The sequence below is a fragment of the Dendroctonus ponderosae genome, unplaced genomic scaffold, assembly GCF_020466585.1.
Source record: "Dendroctonus ponderosae isolate FM_Combo_2020 unplaced genomic scaffold, Dpon_F_20191213v2 Dpon_F_20191213_4, whole genome shotgun sequence".
Taxonomy (NCBI): Eukaryota; Metazoa; Arthropoda; class Insecta; order Coleoptera; family Curculionidae; genus Dendroctonus; species Dendroctonus ponderosae.
Genome location: NW_026018611.1, coordinates 7,474,064 through 7,489,615, shown reverse-complemented (window position 1 = coordinate 7,489,615; position 15,552 = coordinate 7,474,064). Strand labels below are relative to the sequence as shown.

Genomic DNA, 15,552 nt, shown 5'->3' with positions numbered 1-15,552 from the left:
TATCAATCTGTAATAAAAGACGTGAGGAAATTCTGTCTTTTTTAAAGACAAACATTTTTGAGGCAAAATACCCAAAAAGAAGTTTGTAAAAAAATTAATCCGCCTCAACAATATAGAACTTATCTATATTTGCATGTTTACCTTGGGTTTCTACGACATAAACTCTTTCGCCTTCCACAAGGTCGCAGGCTTGGTCAGCTTCTGCATCATAGAATGTAACTGAATAATACACGTCACCTTTTTGAACTTCTTCTTCGTGGATAATGGTTATCTTTTCCACTTCCTTTTCTTTGGTAATACTAAGGGATACGTCTTCTGCAAATTTTAAAACTCTCAAATTATGGGGATAGTTTACAAACATCCGATTTCCGTTACCTGACAAGGATACTGAATCTCGCCGTTTGGGTTTGATTTTAATGTCAATCTCCGCTGCTTCATAGTCCTCTTGTTTGTGTGGTTTCTTGATACTTAGGCTGACATCTTCTTCATCTTCATGCACCACCGAATATTTTCGGGACGGCTTTCTTTTAAATGCCACATGGAAACTTTCAGAAACCTCATCGTCGTCTAACGGAAGCTCTTCAGCATCGCTGCCTTCATCAATAATCTCTTCAATGGCAGGCCCTTCACTTTCAACTTCTTCAATGATTTTCAATGACTCCTCAGCGGCCTCCTCTCCAAATGTAGGTTGTCTCTTCGGTTTTTTAAGTTTAATTTTGGACGACAGATTAATTTCCTCTTCTGCATATGAGTCCAATGAAATGCGAAACTCTTGTTCTACGTCTTCTTTGGTTTTTGATACTCTTGGTTTAAACGTGACAGACGGAATATCTTCCTCTTTTTCCTCTTCTTGCGGAAGAGAAGGTTTTCGTACAGGCTTAAGTTTTTGTACAGTGAGTTCATCAGCTGCTTCTTCAACTGGTGGTTTCTTTGATTTGGTCTTTTTCGTGATCTTGACTTCGGCTTCTTCTTGCACTGGAGACTTATCTCTTTTAATTGTCACTTGAGTTTCTACTTCTTCTGGCGCTTCTTCCGGTTTTGTGGGTTTTTTAATGAACACCTCTGTTTCATCTTCTTCGACCGGTATGTACTTTTTAATTGATAATTCGTCTTCCTCTTCTTCAGTTGGGACTCTAGTTGGTTTCTTTGTCTTAAAGGTCTCATCAACTTCATCTTTAGTGGGCTTTTTAATGGTTACTTGAGTTTCTACTTCCTCTGGAGTCTCTTCTGGTTTTGCAGGCTTTTTCCTAAATACCTCTGCTTCATCTTCTTCGATTGGCACATACTTTTTAATAGATACTTCGTCTTCCTCTTCTTCGTTTGGTATTTTAATTGGTTTCTTTGTCTTGAAAGTTTCATCAACTTCATCTTCAGTGGGTTTTTTAATGGTTACGGTGTCTTCTTCTTCAGGCGACACAGGAACATGTTTCTTAATTTTCACTTCATCTTCTCCCTCTACAACTTTTTTAGGATGTTTCTTTGATTTCTTTATGACTACCTCAGTTTCTTGTTCGTCTTTAGGTTTTGGTATTGTAAGTATGGTTTCATCTTCAGTTTCATCATCCTCAGGTGATGGGACGAATTTCTTTATGGTAATGTCGTCTTCACCTTCTTCTGGCAACTTGTCTTTTTTAGGAGTTATTTTAAGGTTCTCTTCTACTTCTTTGGCCTTTGGAGTCGGTTTGACAATAGTTTCTTCTGAGATTTCCTCAATTTCTACCGGTACATGTTTTTTAACTGTCACCTCATCTTTGCCTTCTTCGGGAATCTTTTCTGATGGCAACTCAACTTTTAATTCCGCTTCTACATTTTCAGTCTGCGGTGTTGGTTTTATCGTGAATTCAGTAGGGGTTTCATCGTCTTCTACCGGAACATGTTTTTTAATGGTCACTGCATCGTTACCTTCGTCCAACGATATGCCTTTTTTCGGGACCAGTTTAAGGTCTTCCTCCACTTCTGTTTCTGTTGTAAGTTGAGTTGTAGGTTTATCCGATTCGTCATCTTCTGCGACAGGAACATGTTTCTTAATTGTGACTTGGTCCTCTCCTTCATCTGGCACCTTAGCTTCTTTTGGCGGTAGCTTTACTTCCGCTTCAACATCCTCTTCCTTGGGTTTGGGTGGTAGAGCCATTTCTGGAGACTGTTCCTTTTTCTTTTTGGGAATAGGTTTCTTAATGGTAACTTCAGTTTCACTTTCTTCAGTTTTAGGCGGTTTTTGCTCTTCTTTTTCCTTGTCAACATGTTTCTCCTCGTCCGCTTTGGTTGTTGGTTTACTGTCAATCTTTTCGGATTCTTCATCTTCAACAGGCACATGTTTCTTAATTGTAACTTCGTCTTCGCCTTTATCTGGTTCTTTAGTTTCTTTTGGCATTAACTTTACGTCCGCTTCAACATCTTCTTCTGTTGGTTTGGGTTTAACAGAAACATCTGTGGGCAGCTCCTTTTTCTTTTTGGGAGCACGCTTCTTAATAGTGACTTCAGATTCAGTTACTTCAGTTTGCGTCGGTTTTGGTTCATCCTTGTGCTCTTCGGATTCTTCCTCAAGAGGTTCGTCAGGAATATACTGCTTCAAGGATACTTCTGCATCAGCACTTTCCTCCGATATTTTCGGTGCTTTTGGAATTGTAAATTTCACTTCTTCTTCAGCTGGACTAGTCAAAGTTTGTTCATCAGGTTTAGTAGTTTTCTTTATAGTAATTTCGGCTTCGGATTGCTCACTTTCAGGCTGCTGGGCAGGCTTCTTACGTTTCTTTAGGGATATAGTTACTTCTTCTTTCGGACTTTCGACATCTCTATCTTCAACAGGAATATGCTTTTTAATCGACACCTCGTCTTCTGCTTCTTCAGTTGGTATGTCTTTTGATACAGGTAGCTTAATAGATTCTTCCGTTACATCTTTGGTTGGCTTCTCGAGTGTCACCTTAGCTTCAACCTCATCAGGTTGATCGGGTTTCCGAGTTTTTGGTTTCTTCTTCTTATCAACAACAACTTTAGTTTCTGTCTCTTCGGTTGGTGCTTGATCGGGAGCTTCTTGGACTACCGTAAATTCTGCTGAAGTATCAAGGGGTTCTTCGGATGTCTTCGGCTGTTCGGGTACTTTAATTACTACTTCTTGTTTAACCTCTTCAGTTTCCTTTTCGATGGGCTTTGGTATAATGATTTCAGCGTCTATTTCTTCCTCAAGTACCTCTAGAATGGGCTTTTTCTTGAGTGTGATAGTTGCAATTTCAACTTCAGTCTGTTGGGGTTCTTTAATTTCGGGCTCAATTTCGCTAGGACTTTTGTCTTTAGGTTTCTTTGATTTTTTCTTTATGACAATTTCTTCTTTAATTTCTTCAATTTGTTCCTCAACTGGCGGTTTCTGTACAATCTCTTCTTCTTCTCTTGGTTCTTCAATAATAGGCACTTCCGATGGCACATAAGAAGTTGTTTGTGGTTCTTCAGGCACGTCTTCAGGTTTTAGTTCTTCTATTGTAACGCCATCGTTTTCAGTTTGCACCGGAATTTCCTGAGGCTTTTCCTCAGATGTAAAAGTTTCCGGTTTTTCGTCTGGAATAGGTTCTGCCTTTTCTATTTTAATTTCAACTTCTTCATCTTTTGGTTTGGGAATTTTTCCTTTTTTCTTTTTAATGACAACTTTTTCTTCAATTATTTCTTCAATTTTATCTTCAGGTTTAATTGTAATTTGAATCTCTGCCTCACCGGCGTCTTCAGGTTTGCTAGGTTTCTTTACAAACACTGTTTCAGCTTCAACTTCATCTTCCGGTGTTGGTTCCGGTTTCTTTAATATAACTTTAACGGTGTCAGGTTCTTCTTCCTTTTGTTCTGGTATTACTTTCGGTTTTGATTTAAGAGTTACTTCAATATCCGCCACGTCCTGAGGTCGTTCATCGGGTACAGTTTCCTTAATTTCAGATACGGGCTCTGCATCTAGAACTTCCTTCTTAGGTTTAGTCTTTTTCTTTTTCTTCTTAATATCATCGTCTATAGTAGGAACAAAGTCCAGCTCATCATCTGGCCGTGGAAGAATTTCTTTGGCCTCTTTGGGTGCTGCTGGTTTCGTAAACGTTACCGTTTCAAGATCTTCATCTTCTTCGGGTTTCTTAATAGGCTTAAGCTTAAACTCCTCTGGTTGTTCTTCGGGCTTTGGTTTTCTAGGTGTTTTTAATACCACTTCATTTTCCGTTTCCTGGTCAACTGGTTTTGGAATGCCTTTTTCTAAAATAGTCTCTATTGCTTCTGGTGTGGGCCCTTCTGGTTTTTCGGCTTTCGCTTTCGGTTTTTTCTTAATTACCTTTTTCTTTTGCGGTTCTTCGTATTCTGGTGGTTCATAGGTGTCGCGTTCGGTATCCTCATGTTTGAACTCAAATGGTTCGAATGGAGGTCCTTCCACTCCTTCTCGGGGTTCTTTTCCCGTAACTTCAGCTTCATCTTTTATTACAGGTTTAATTGTGACAGTTGCTTCCGGAATTTCTTCTTCTTTCTTTACCGGGCGTTTTTTCAATACCACAGTGTTATCTTCTTCTTCTTGCGGAGGTTGCTTTTTCCGTTTTATAATTTGCAGAGGTTCGGCTACTTCTTCTTGCGCTGTTGGTGTTTCCTTCGGTTTTCTTTCATATTTATAAGCTTCGTCAACTTGTTCCGGCTTTTTCTTCTTGAGCTCTTCCATCTCTAAGTCGAGTTTTTCAAGCTCGGGCTTTTCCTCTCGAATATCTTTGAATTTCTTTGGCCTCTTCTTTTTCAGCTTTTCAGCTTCCTCGATACTTCGGGAGATAATTCCATTGTCTCTGACAGATCCGATGAACGTAATTTGAAGGACTTGCAGTACTTCGTCAATAGGTGGAAAATCAACCCAATTGATGCGGCTTTTCAGTTTTAACTTAGGCATTCGCAACTCCGTTGGTTCAGGAGCATCAGGTTTTTTCGGAACTTTCTTTAGTTTAATTTCAGCCAAATTTACAACTTCAGGAGTTAGATCTATTAATTTTGCTTTTTGGGGCTTTACTTCAACCCGAATAATAGGCAATAGAATTGGCTTTTCCTTCTTCGGTTTTTTAGGCCGTTTTCGGAATTCATCGTCGACATGTTCACGTCCCTTTTTAAGCTCTTCAAGTTCTTGATCTAATTTATCAAGGTCATCAAGTTTTGCTTTGGGCACTGCCTTCTTCTTTTTGGGTTTTATTGCAGCAGCTTCTTGAATGTTTCTGGATATAATCCCGTTATCTTTAACAACTGGCTCTAGCGGTGTAATTACTGGAATTTGTTGCGTTTCGGAAAGTGGAGGAAAGTCTACGTAAACTATTCTGCTCTTGAGTCGTAACCCAAACGCTTCTTGCTTCTTTTCTTCCTGTCTTTTGGGAACTTTCTTTTTCTTCTTATCTTCGACAGTAACGGGTGTTACTGGTGATTTCTTATCCTCAGGTTTACTTAATTGCTCGTCTTGCTCCTCGGCTTTCAAAAAAGGCTTCAGTTTTACATCTTCAGTGCCTTCCTCAGGCTTGGGTTTAATTTTGTACTGCTTGGTGGTTTCTTCGGGGACTTCATCATCTCGTTTAACTGAAGGGCTAATTTTTAAAACGGTTTCCTCAATTTCCTGTTCGGGCTTAGTTTTCTTTTTCTTTTTGTATGTTAATTTTACTTCCTCAGGTTGTTCTTGCTCATCTTTTGGAAGTTCGGGTTTCTCAAATTCCAAACTTTCCGGTTCATCTGTCTCAAAGTCCAAAGGTTCCAGAGGCGCTAATGACTCGTCAGGTTTATCTTTCTTTCTACTTATTTTGTTAGGCTCTGATTTCTTTTGTGCTGCAACTTCAGGGCTTGCTTCCTCCGGTTGATCGGGTTTTTGGGGAATAGTTTTTAATTTCACTTTGTCGTCCACGTCGGGTTTCTCAGGAATTTTTCCTTTCCCTAATTTAATTTCTTTTTTATCTTCGGGTTTCTCGGGCTTATCTTTGGGTTTCTTTTGGTATTTAAATGCGTCATCAACCGTTTCTAATTCTTTCTTCTGGTCTTCAAATTCCAGATCTAATTTTTCCAAGCTAGTCATCTCTTTACCCACATCTTTCAGCTTTCGACGTTTTGGTTTTTTGATCTTTTGAGCTTCCTCGATATTTCTTGATATTATGCCATTATCCCTTACAACTGGCTCTAATTCTGCAATCTTTGGAATTCTTTCAGTTTCACTATCAGGTGGGAATGGAACATGTGTGATTCGGCTCTTTAATCTCGGGATTTTATCCTTCGTCTCTTCTGGTTTTGGTATAGGCCTTCTGGGTTTCTTGGTCTTTATTTCCGGCAATTCTTCAGATTGTTTTTTGGGTTCTTTGATTTTCTTTTCGTCTTCTCCTGGTTTTTGTGCTACAGTTGCTGTAACTTCAGGGATTTCTTCCTCCGGAACTTCACTATCAGGACGTTGAATTACAAATTCTTCCTCATCTGGCTTTATAATAATTTTGGGAACTTTTTTCTTGACTTTCTTGACAACAGTTTCAGTATCCTCATTTTCCTCTTCTTCCTCAATTTCCACCACTTCAGGTGTTTCTGTCGGGACTTCTTTATCTGGTTGTTCCTTAACCTTTTTCTTAAGTGTTTTCTTTTTAATTTTAGTTGCGTCTGGTATATTTTCATCTAGTACAACTGGCTCTTCCGGTATAGGTAAAACTATTTCTTCCGTAGTTTCTTCTGTCGCCATTTCTTCTTTAGGAATATATTCATCTAACAATTCTGTTATAGAAGGTTTGTCCTCTTGAATATCCTCTATAGTTTTAGGTGTGGATTCTTTACGCTTGATCTTTTTAATTACTTTCTTTCGCTTACCCCTTTCTTTATCCTCTTCATTGTCAGGTGAAATTTCGATGTCCAAGTCTGGACCTTCAGATGTAACGATGGTGTCATGCTTCATTACACTGTCAATTACTATTTTAAATACTTCATCGTCTTTATCTTTTTTATGAGGCTTAAGTTTTAGTGGCTCTGGACCTTCCTCCGGCTTAGGCTTTCTTGGAGCTTTCAATACAAGATTTTCTTCCTCTTCTTTTAGGTCTTTCTTTGGTACACCCGGTATCAAAGCACTTTCTTCTAATTCAGGTAATGGAGTTTCCTTTTTCTTTTTCTTGTACTTGGGCTTATCTTTGTCTGGTTTCTCTTTATCTTCTTCGGGATACTCGGGAGCTTCATATTTGTCCAAATCAATATCTTCACGAGGAATATCGAAAGGTTCAAATTCTGGTCTGTCGACCTCTTTTTCCTGCTGATTTTCTTTAGGTTTAATTTTTTCTATATCTGCCTTTTTAACTTTGGCTTTTTCTTCTGGTTTTTCTTTGGGTGTTTTTACCGGTCTCTTTTTAAGGGTAACTTCTTCTGGTACTTCCTCGCTTGGTGGTAATTTTCCCTTGCCTATTTTGATATCAACAGAGACAATTTCTTCTTGTTCAGGCTTCTTTTTAATTGATTTCGGCAATGTCATGTCATCTGGTACTTCCAGCTCCTTCTTTTTCAAATCTTCAAACTCTAAATCTAGTTTTTCTAGGTCTTTTAAATCTCTTTCATAATCTTTAATTTTGATCTTTTTCTTTTTAGGTAACTTTTTAGCTTCTTCAATATTGCGTGATAAAACACCATTGTCACGGTACACAGGAGGAAGGTCTGTAATATTTGGAACCCGCTCTGACTCGCTTTGTGGTGGGAAAGGTACATGTACAATTCTGCTCTTGAGCCTTGGTATTTTGTCTTTTGCTTCTTCTTTCTTTGGAATAACCCGTTTTGGTTTTTTCTTCTCAACGATTTCCGATGGTGTATCTTCTACCGGTTTGTCTGGTTTTGCTTCATGTTCTTTTGCCTCTTCCGGCTTTTCTATTTTTGCTTTCTTTTTCAAAATTTTCGATGGCTTTTCAGTATCATCCAAGGGTAATTCTACTTCTTCTGGTTTTTCGGCTGTTTCTTCTATTTCTTCTTTATGCTTTGGCCGCTTTTTAACAATTTTCTTTGTTTTGACTGCTTGCTTTTCTTCCTCGGGAAGTTCTTGCTCATCAGGTATTTCGTTTTCAGATTCGATTTCTGCTTCTTCCGGAATAGAAATTTCTTCCATTGGAATTTCTTCCGACATTTCTTCAGGCTGATCTAACACCACTTCTTCTTCACCTGCCGTTAGTTGTTTGTCTTTCAACTTCTTAATTTTTTTAATAATCTTTTTCTTCCCTTTAGCTTTATCTTCCGTTTCATCTGGAGCTATTGCCATGTCAATATCTGGTCCTTCGAAGGTGATAATACTATCATGTTTCATTACTGTTTCTCCAGTGACAGTCAAAAGAGTTTCATCGTCTTCTTTTTTATGAGGTTTCAATTTTACTTCATGGTCTCCCTCTACAGGCTTTGGTTTTTGCTTTTTCTTTAGAGTAATTTCAGGCGCTTCTTCTACTTCTTTTGGCTTCGGAATGCCTGGTTTTAATTCCTGTTCAATGCTTTCGGGGGTAGGTTTAACCTTCTTCCGTTTGGGTAGTTTAACGGTTTCTTTACTCTTGGGAATATCCTCTTCTTCCTCATGTTCAGGCAATTCAAGAACTTCTTTATCCGGGGACTCTCTTTCAATATCGTAAGGTTCAAATGGGGTGCCCTCTACATTTCTTTCGTCTTTTTTAGGAGCTACAAGTCTGTCTTTTTTCTCCTTTGATTTTGGCTTTTTTACATCTTCTTCATCTTCTTTTATTAACTTATCAGGGACTTTCTTAAGAACGATTTCTTCATCAGGTTTATTTTTGTCTGGTATCTCACCTTTTCCAATTTCAAGTTTTTTCGGCGCAGCAGGTTTTTCGGATTTTTTAGTCTTTTTAGGTTTTGCGAATAAATCTTTATCGAGTGACTCCAACTCTCTCTTTTTTAAATCTTCAACTTCTAAATCAAGCTTTTCCAAGTCCTTCAAATCTCTTTCGTAATCCTTAATCCTGATCTTTTTCTTTTTAGGAAGCTTTTCGGCTTCTTTTATACTGCGCGAAAGAATACCGTTGTCTCGATATACTGGTGGGAGCTGAGTTATTTCCGGAATTCGCTCTGATTCGTTTTCAGGTGGAAATGGTACATGTACGATTCTACTTTTTAGTCGTGGAATTTTTTCTTTCACTTCTTCTTTCTTCGGAATTACTCTTTTGGGTTTCTTCTTTTCCGGAGTTTCAACTGGTTTCTGGTCTTCAATATCTTTGGGTTTTTCTAGCTTTTCTTCAGGTGCTTGACTTGGTGTTTCTTCAGGTTTAGTCTTAGGAATCTTCTTTTTAATTATTTTAACTTCTTTTTCTTCAACTTGCAGTTCCTCTTCTTCTGAAACTGGAAATTCTTCGGACTGTTCTGCTATCTCTTCCGAACCTTCTTTTCGAGGCCGTCTTTTTATTACTGTTTTCTTTTTCTTTTTTATGGCAGATTTATCTTCTTCGGATGGAATTATTTCTGGAATTTCTATTTCGTTCAGTTCTAATGGTTGTTGGAGCTGGGGAATGTCCTCGACAACTTCTTCTTCCACAGTTAAAACTTCGGCATCTTGAGGTATTATTTCTTCCAAATCTGATTGCCCTTTCTGAACCTTTTTCTTTATTTTCTTTACTACCTTTCTTGATTGAGGCTTTTCAGTATCATCATCAAATTTAATGTCTTGTTCAATATCTGGGCCTTCGAAAGTAATTATAGCATCATGTTTCATCACCTGGTCGATTTCCACTTTCAACTCCTCATCATCATCTAGTTTTCTATGTGGCTTTAGCCTAATTTCTTCAGATTCTTCTTCTGGTTTTGGCTTTCTAGCATACTTCAGTGTTACTTCGGGTTGTTCTTCCCCTTCAATTGTTTTGGGAACTCCCGGTTCAATAATAGCTGGTTCCGTTTCAGGTGCTTGTTTATCTTTATTTTTTCGAACGGCTTTAACTTTTTTGGGTACTGTTTTGTCTTCTTCTTCTTCTTTAGGTTTTGTAGGTTCATATTTATCTAGTTCGGGTTGTTCGTAGTCCACGTCATAGGGTTCAAAAACAATTTTTTCTGAGTCCTTTTCTGGCCGCTTTTTGTCTTTCTTTTTTATTGTGTCAGGTTTCTTCACAGGTTTCAATTCAGTTTGTTCTTCAATATCCTGGGGTTTCAGTGGAACCTTCTTTAATTTGACAGTTTCATCATCTTCAGACGGTTGTTCAACGGAGCCCTTGCCAAGTTTAATGGGTTGCAGTTCTTCCTTGCTTGCCGGTTTTTTGCGTGGTTTCTTTTCGAATTTATATTCATCATCAAGTTTTTCAAGCTCTTTCTTTTTAAGATCTTCCAGTTCCAGGTCTAGTTTTTCCAAACTTTTCCCAATAACATCCTTGTCCCTTAACCGACGTCGCTTCGTCTTCGGTAATTTTTCGGCTTCCTTGACGTTACGAGATAAGATTCCATTGTCCCGGTATATGGGTTCTAAAATAGAAATTCGAGGTAGTTGTTCTATTTCTGTTAAGGGTGGGAACGTTATATGATTTATTCTACTTTTCAGCCTTGGAATTTGAACTTTAGTTGTTGTATCTTTCTTTTGCGAAATCTTCTTTGGTTTCCTTAGCTTGACTTCGCCGAAAAGTGGCACATCCTTTGCATCAACAATTTTGACTTTTTCGAACTTCACTTCTTTAATTACAAGAGGGAGTAATACTGATACTTCTCTTCGTAGTTTTTTGGGTTTATCGATTTCCTTCTTTTTACTTATTTTCTTTCTTGGTACTTTTTCTTCAATTAAAGGAACGTCTTCAACAGTCACAGTTGTCTGTGTTGGTTTACCTTCTTCTTCAGTTACAGTTATTTCGGTAATTTCTTGCTTATCGCCTTTAGGTTTTTTTATTACTCGTTTTCGAGTAATTTTTTTAGTTGGTTTTCCTTTGTCATCGATTATTTCTTGTTCTTCAATTTCTTCCGGCAGTTCGTGGATATAAGTCATTGAAGCTTCCATTGGAGTAGGTCCTACCAATTCTTTTACCGTATCGATAGGAATCTCCTCTTCTGTTACAGATATAGTGGTTTTAGGTTTTTTGCCCTCTTCCTCAATAGTAATGATTTCAGTTTGTTCTTCTTTTTGCCCCTTTTTCTTTCTGATAACACGCCTTTTAATCTTTTCTTGTTTCACACCTTCAGGAGTTATAGTTTCGATGACTTTGATCTCTTCAGGTAATTCGATAATGGCTTCTTCTGGTTTTTCAAACTTGGGCATTGCCAGATCAAGCGGAATAGTTTTTTCTTCAATAATAATTGATGTCTGTGGTTCTTTTCCTTCTTCCTCAATTGTGACTATATGCGTATCTTCCTGTAGGTCACCTTTAACTTTCCTTATTGTTCGTGTCTTTGTAGTTTTCTTCTTTGGACCCCACCTACTCTTGGTTTCTTCAACTTCGATTTGCTCAGGCAGTTCTTCGATGTATGCAGGATATTCCTTAGGTATTTCTTCAGGAGCTTCAATAACTTCAACTGTAACTGTAGTTTGAGGTTTCTTTCCCACTTCTTCTTCAGTAATAATGTGAGTGATTTCCTGTTTGCCATCTTTTTGTTTTTTAATAGTACGTTTTTTCGTAATTTTTGTTGGCCCACTTTCATCTGTTACAATTTTAATTTCTTCTGGAAGTTCCGTGATAAGGATCGTTTCGTTGTCAGGAATGAGTTCTGGAGATTCTGGTCGAACTTTAGGTATGTCTTTCTTGGTTATTTTTTTCTTAATTACTTTTTTCTTCGGACCTTCTTGTACTTGAGTTTCGGTTATTTCAACTGTTTCTTCCGGAATGTCTTCTATGAAATAGGGCTTCTTGGAATCGACTGAGGGTAATGTAAATTTCTCCGTGACTTCATCCGGTATTTCAATTTCGTAGATTTCAACAGTTGTTTGAGGCTCCTGGCCTTGCTCTTCAACAGTTACCGTCAAAGTAGATTCTTGTTTACTACCCTTTCGTTTCTTAGTTATTTTCCGTTTAACTATTTTGGTATCTTGTACCTGAACTTGTTCTGGCATTTCTTCAATTATTATAGGTTCTAATTCAGCGACAAATTCGTCTGGACTGGTCTCTTCTTCAATTACAACACTTGTTTCAGGAAGTTTGCCTTCTTCTTCCCTAACAACAATCTCAGTGGATTCTTGTTTGTCTCCTTTCCTTTTCTTGATAACTTTCTTCCTAAGAGTAACTTTTCTTTTGCCTTCAGGGGTGTCCTCTTCTATAACATGAGTTTCTTCTGGAGTTACTTCGATAGTCACATACTCCTCAGGTATGTCTTGTATGTCTTCCTTTGATAATTCTTCAATTAATACAGATGTCTGGGGCTCCTTACCTTCTTCTTCCACTGTAAGGATACTAGTGATTTCTCGCTTGTCGCCCTTCTTTGTTTTAATTACCCTCTTTTTAACTATTTTTCTTCCTTCGTCTAGTACGGTGATTTCTTCAGGCAGTTCTCGCGCCAAGACTACATCTTGTGGAAGCTCTTCCGGTTTTTTCACAATTTTCTTTTTGATTACTTTTCTTTTAGGTGCTTCTTCAGTTTGGGTTTCTTGAACAATTATCTGATCGGTAACATCTTCTACAAAAATTGGTTTTTTAGTTATTGTTGTAGGTGCTTTTAATTCTTCTAGCACGTCATCCGGTATTTCAATTTCCTCAATGACCACAGATGTTTGGGGTTTCTTGCCTTGCTCTAGTACGGTCAGGTGTTCAGTAATTTCTTGTTTGCTTCCTTTGCGTCGTTTAGTTACTTTCTTTTTAATAGTTTTCTTTGCATCTATAACCTGCACCTCCTCTGGCAATTCCTCAATGATGACTGGCTCCAGTTGCTCTGTATGTTCAGGCAGCGCATCTAGAATATCTTCCGGTATATCGATTTCTTCAATCACGACCGATGACTGCAACGGTTTGCCATTTTCCTCAACAACCACGACTTCAGTTGTTTCTTGTTTGCTTCCTTTTCTTCTTTTAATAACTCGCTTTCTGGTAATGAATTCTTGTGGACCTTCGCTAGTTTCAACGACTCTTACTTCAATTTGATCGGGAATTTCTTCAATAATCACCGACTTTTCAGGTTGGATTTCGGGTATTTTATCGAGAATCTCATCTGGATATTCGATTTCTTCGATGACAACCGATGTTATAGGTGATTTGCCTTCTTCTTCTACAGTGAAAATTTGGGTTATTTCATGTTTATTGCCTTTTCTTGTGCGGATCACTCTTTTTTTGACAATTTTATCCGGACCTCCTTCTTCGTGTATGATATGAATTTCTTCCGGTAGTTCTTCCGCAATAATTGGTTTTTGGCTTTCTTCAGTAATTCTTTGGTCTGTTGATTCCTTTTTAACAATCTTCTTTTTAATGACCTTTTTCTTTTGCAGTTCTTTGGTAGAAACTTCCACAATGTCAGCAGTATCGAGATCTTCAGCAAACACCGGTTTTGCTTTTTCCATAGAGGGAATTGTCAGTTTCTCCAAAAATTCCTCAGGTAAGTCAACTTTTTCAATAATAGTAGATGTAATTGGTTTAGTACCTTCTTCCTCAATTGTGAATACCTGCTTTGTTTCTTGTTTGCTTCCTTTGCGCGTTTTTGTGACGTTTTTCGTAACCGTTTTCTTTTGCTGCTCATTCTCAAATAATTGAACCTGTTCAGGCAGGTCTTGACTGATTACATATTGCTCTTCTGAATCGGGAAGTTTTTTCACGATTTCTTCTGGAAATTCGATTTCTTCAATTGTTACTGTAGATTGAGGCATTTGGTCACCTTCCTCAACGACAATTAGTTCCGTATTTTCTTGTTTACTTCCTCGCCGTTTCTTGATTACCCTCTTTTTGATAATTCTTTTTCTAGATTCCTCTAGTGGACCTTTCACTAATTCAATCATTTCAGGTATCTCTTCCACAATCACTACCTGATCAAAATCAATTTCACTTGGTTTTTCTGTCTCTGCTTCTACTTCTTCAATTGTGATGGTGCTTTGGGGCACTTTATTTTCCTCTTCGACCGTACTGATTGTTGTGATTTCATCTATATCACCTTTATGTTTCTTTATGACTCGTTTTCTAATTATTTTTTTCTCCGCTATACCTTCTTTGTTTACTGTCTCAACTACCTGTATTTCTTCCGGCAGTTCTTCTGCGATAAGTGGCGATTCAATATCGAGATCTTCAATCTTTGGTTTTTTCTTTTTAATAATTTTCTTGATTTTTCTTTTGCTTACCGTTTCTTCTACAACTTCATCTTCATCCTCTCCGGGTAAGAATGATGGAATTTGTTTTGACAGTGCTGTTTTTAACAATTCCATTTGAATCATGTCTTCCACTCCTTCAGCTTTAATTTTTTCTTGGGCTAAACTTGGTACAAATAAATATCCCTCTTCGGTGACTTGAACTTGTTCGCTTGTGGCTTTTTTAGGTTTTTTCAATTTTTTTACTTTCTTCTCTTCTTCGACCGTTTCTTTAACTACAACTGATACTTCAGGCGGTTTTCCTTCCTCTTCCACGGTTAGTATTTCCGTAGCTTGTTCCTTATCCCCGACCTTTTTCTTGAACACTTTCTTCTTGATAACTTTCTTCTTAGGCCCTTCTAATGTATCAACGGTGGTAATAATGACCTGCTCTGGAATTTCTTCTATCGCAACATCCTCACCCGGTTTTAATATTTGCAATGGGCGTACCTTATCTGAAGGTAAATCGATTTCGTCAATTGTAACCGTTGTCAATGGTTCTTTGCCTTCCTCTTCGACCGTGACGATTTGAGTTTCTTCCTGTTTATCGCCGACCCGTTTTCTGATTATCCTCTTTTTAGTGGTTCGTTTTTTGGGACCCCACCTGCTTTGTACCTCATCTATGTTAATTTCTTCTGGCAATTCTTCAATTAATACAGCTTTTTCCTGTTTTTCGGGGAGGACGTCGGTAAGCTTGCTTTCTTCTTCAGTGACATCTTGAATTGTAACAGACGTCTGCGGTTCTTTGCCTTCTTCTTGAACTGTGAATATTTCCGTCGTTTCTACTTTGCTTCCTCGACGTTTTTTCAGTGTTCGTTTTTTGAATGTTTTCTTCTTGGGTCCTTCCAAACTGTCTACTTCCGTCTCAATTATTTCTTCTGGTAGTTCTTCAATGTAAGGAACCTCTTCAACACTTGGTGTCAAAAATTCATCAGTTTTTGTATCTGGTACTTCAATTTCTTCTATAGTTACGGTGGATTGAGGTAGTTTTCCTTCTTCCTCGATAGTGACAATATGCGTATCTTCTCGAGTGTCCCCAATACGTTTTCTTATAGTTCTTTTCTTAATTATTTTCTTCTTCTTTTTGCCATCTGCTGCTACTGCCTCTATTACTTCGATTTCCTCTGGTAGTTCTTCGATTAAAGGAACATCTTCTACTGGTTTTTGAGACATTACGGTTTCGATAGTGACTGATTCTCTTACATCTTGGATCACCGTACCTATGACTTTGGGCAGATCTTCACTTACTTCACCTAAAATATACGATAATTTATTATTATTAGAAATTAAATAATGTTGAGGTGTGTGTAATGGACTTCATTGTTTTAAAATCCCAGTTGTAAACTAACATTTAT

The 15,552-nt window shown here is 37.8% G+C and overlaps 1 protein-coding gene across 1 annotated transcript in view; it reads right to left on the bottom strand.

Moving 5' to 3' along the window:
- Positions 1 to 15,552, bottom strand: part of LOC109536993 (titin) — a 109,665-nt gene that overhangs the window by 6,779 nt on the left and 87,334 nt on the right. The window contains exons 36-37 of the mRNA XM_048666015.1: positions 376 to 15,450; positions 142 to 315 (exon numbers count right to left, since the gene is read on the bottom strand). Coding sequence (XP_048521972.1) covers positions 142 to 315; positions 376 to 15,450 — 15,249 coding nt within the window. The remainder of the gene's footprint in view (positions 1 to 141; positions 316 to 375; positions 15,451 to 15,552) is intronic.